Source organism: Elephantulus edwardii, unplaced genomic scaffold (genome assembly GCF_000299155.1).
Source record: "Elephantulus edwardii isolate Elephantulus edwardi_28Jun2011 unplaced genomic scaffold, EleEdw1.0 scaffold00239, whole genome shotgun sequence".
Classification (NCBI taxonomy): Eukaryota; Metazoa; Chordata; class Mammalia; order Macroscelidea; family Macroscelididae; genus Elephantulus; species Elephantulus edwardii.
Genome location: NW_006399989.1, coordinates 3,769,761 through 3,770,992, shown reverse-complemented (window position 1 = coordinate 3,770,992; position 1,232 = coordinate 3,769,761). Strand labels below are relative to the sequence as shown.

Here is a 1,232-nt window from a genome sequence, read left to right as displayed (position 1 = left end):
GAGAAAGGTCTTTGGAGAGGGACAGCGCAGGAGGGGAAGACCCTCTATGAGGTGGATTGATTCAGTGACTGGGGTAATCGGGATGGGTGTGTCAGAGGCCATGCGATTGGCACAGGATAGAGCAGGGTTTGTACATAGGGTCGCTATGAGTCGCAATAGGGTCACAAATGACTCAACGGCACATAACAACAAACAACAAGAGAATAGGGGTGAGGCATGGGGTGCGGATTGTAAAGATGTTTTCTCTCTGTAGGACAGGACTCAGGGATCTTTTGTTTATAGCCATGGACTCAGAGCTGGATGGGGAATGACAGGCAGGGAGGGCTGGGGTACAGATAGGCCAGACTGGGACTGCAGGAGTTTTGCTACATCTTGGCGTTGGTAGAAGAGGACATATACTGCCTTGGACTGGAGAGAGAATGAATACAGGAGTCAGTGTGGATTGGGAGGTAGGTGCAGCATCAGAAGGCAAGAATGGAAGAAAAGAGTTTAGAAATTATACCTCAATCTCATCATCAGTCACTGGTGAGACACTGTTATCATCAAAATAGTGCCACTGGCTGTTGTCCTTGTTGCAAGCAAATGTTGTGTCTATAAGAAAAAGGAGAGATGTCCACATTTATCTTCATGCCCCTAAGATTCACTCTTAATCCTCCCACTTTGACACTCACTGGCTCATACATGTAATTCACCCATTGGGGACATCCTCATCCTCCTAAAAAACGAGACACACACCCCCACCCAGGGAACCCCATGCCAATATGTGGCCTGGCACATACAGTGTCCATCACGCAAGCCTCCATAATGGTTTGAAACTGAGATGAGGTCATACTTGCACAGCTCTGGATCTGACTCTTTGGTTTGATAACAAATTCTGAGAGGTCCAAGTCTCTGAGGTGGTGGTGGTTGTTGTTGTTGTTGTTGTTGTTATGTGCCGTCAAGTCGCTTGCGACTCATAGCAACCCTGTGTACGACAGCCCTAAACTCCACTCTGTCCTGTGCCAATCACACTGTCTCTGACACTCCCGTCCCTATTATCCCAGTCACTGAATCAATCCACCACATAGAGGGCCTTCCTCTCCTGCGCCGTCCCTCTACCCTCCCAAGCATGATGACCCTCTCTAAGGACCGGTCTCTCCACACAACATGTCCAAAGTATGTTAGACGGAGCCTCAGAATCCTTGCCTCCAAGGAGCCACCCGGTTTAACCCTTTCCAGGACAAATCTGTTTG

The 1,232-nt window shown here is 48.8% G+C and overlaps 1 protein-coding gene across 1 annotated transcript in view; it reads right to left on the bottom strand.

The window, feature by feature from the left end:
• The window catches only part of USP11 (ubiquitin specific peptidase 11), a 25,350-nt gene that overhangs the window by 4,370 nt on the left and 19,748 nt on the right, over positions 1 to 1,232 (bottom strand). The window contains 5 exon segments of the mRNA XM_006903709.1: positions 195 to 333; positions 336 to 408; positions 503 to 591; positions 780 to 857; positions 860 to 895. Of these exon segments, the coding sequence (XP_006903771.1) occupies positions 195 to 333; positions 336 to 408; positions 503 to 591; positions 780 to 857; positions 860 to 895 (415 nt within the window).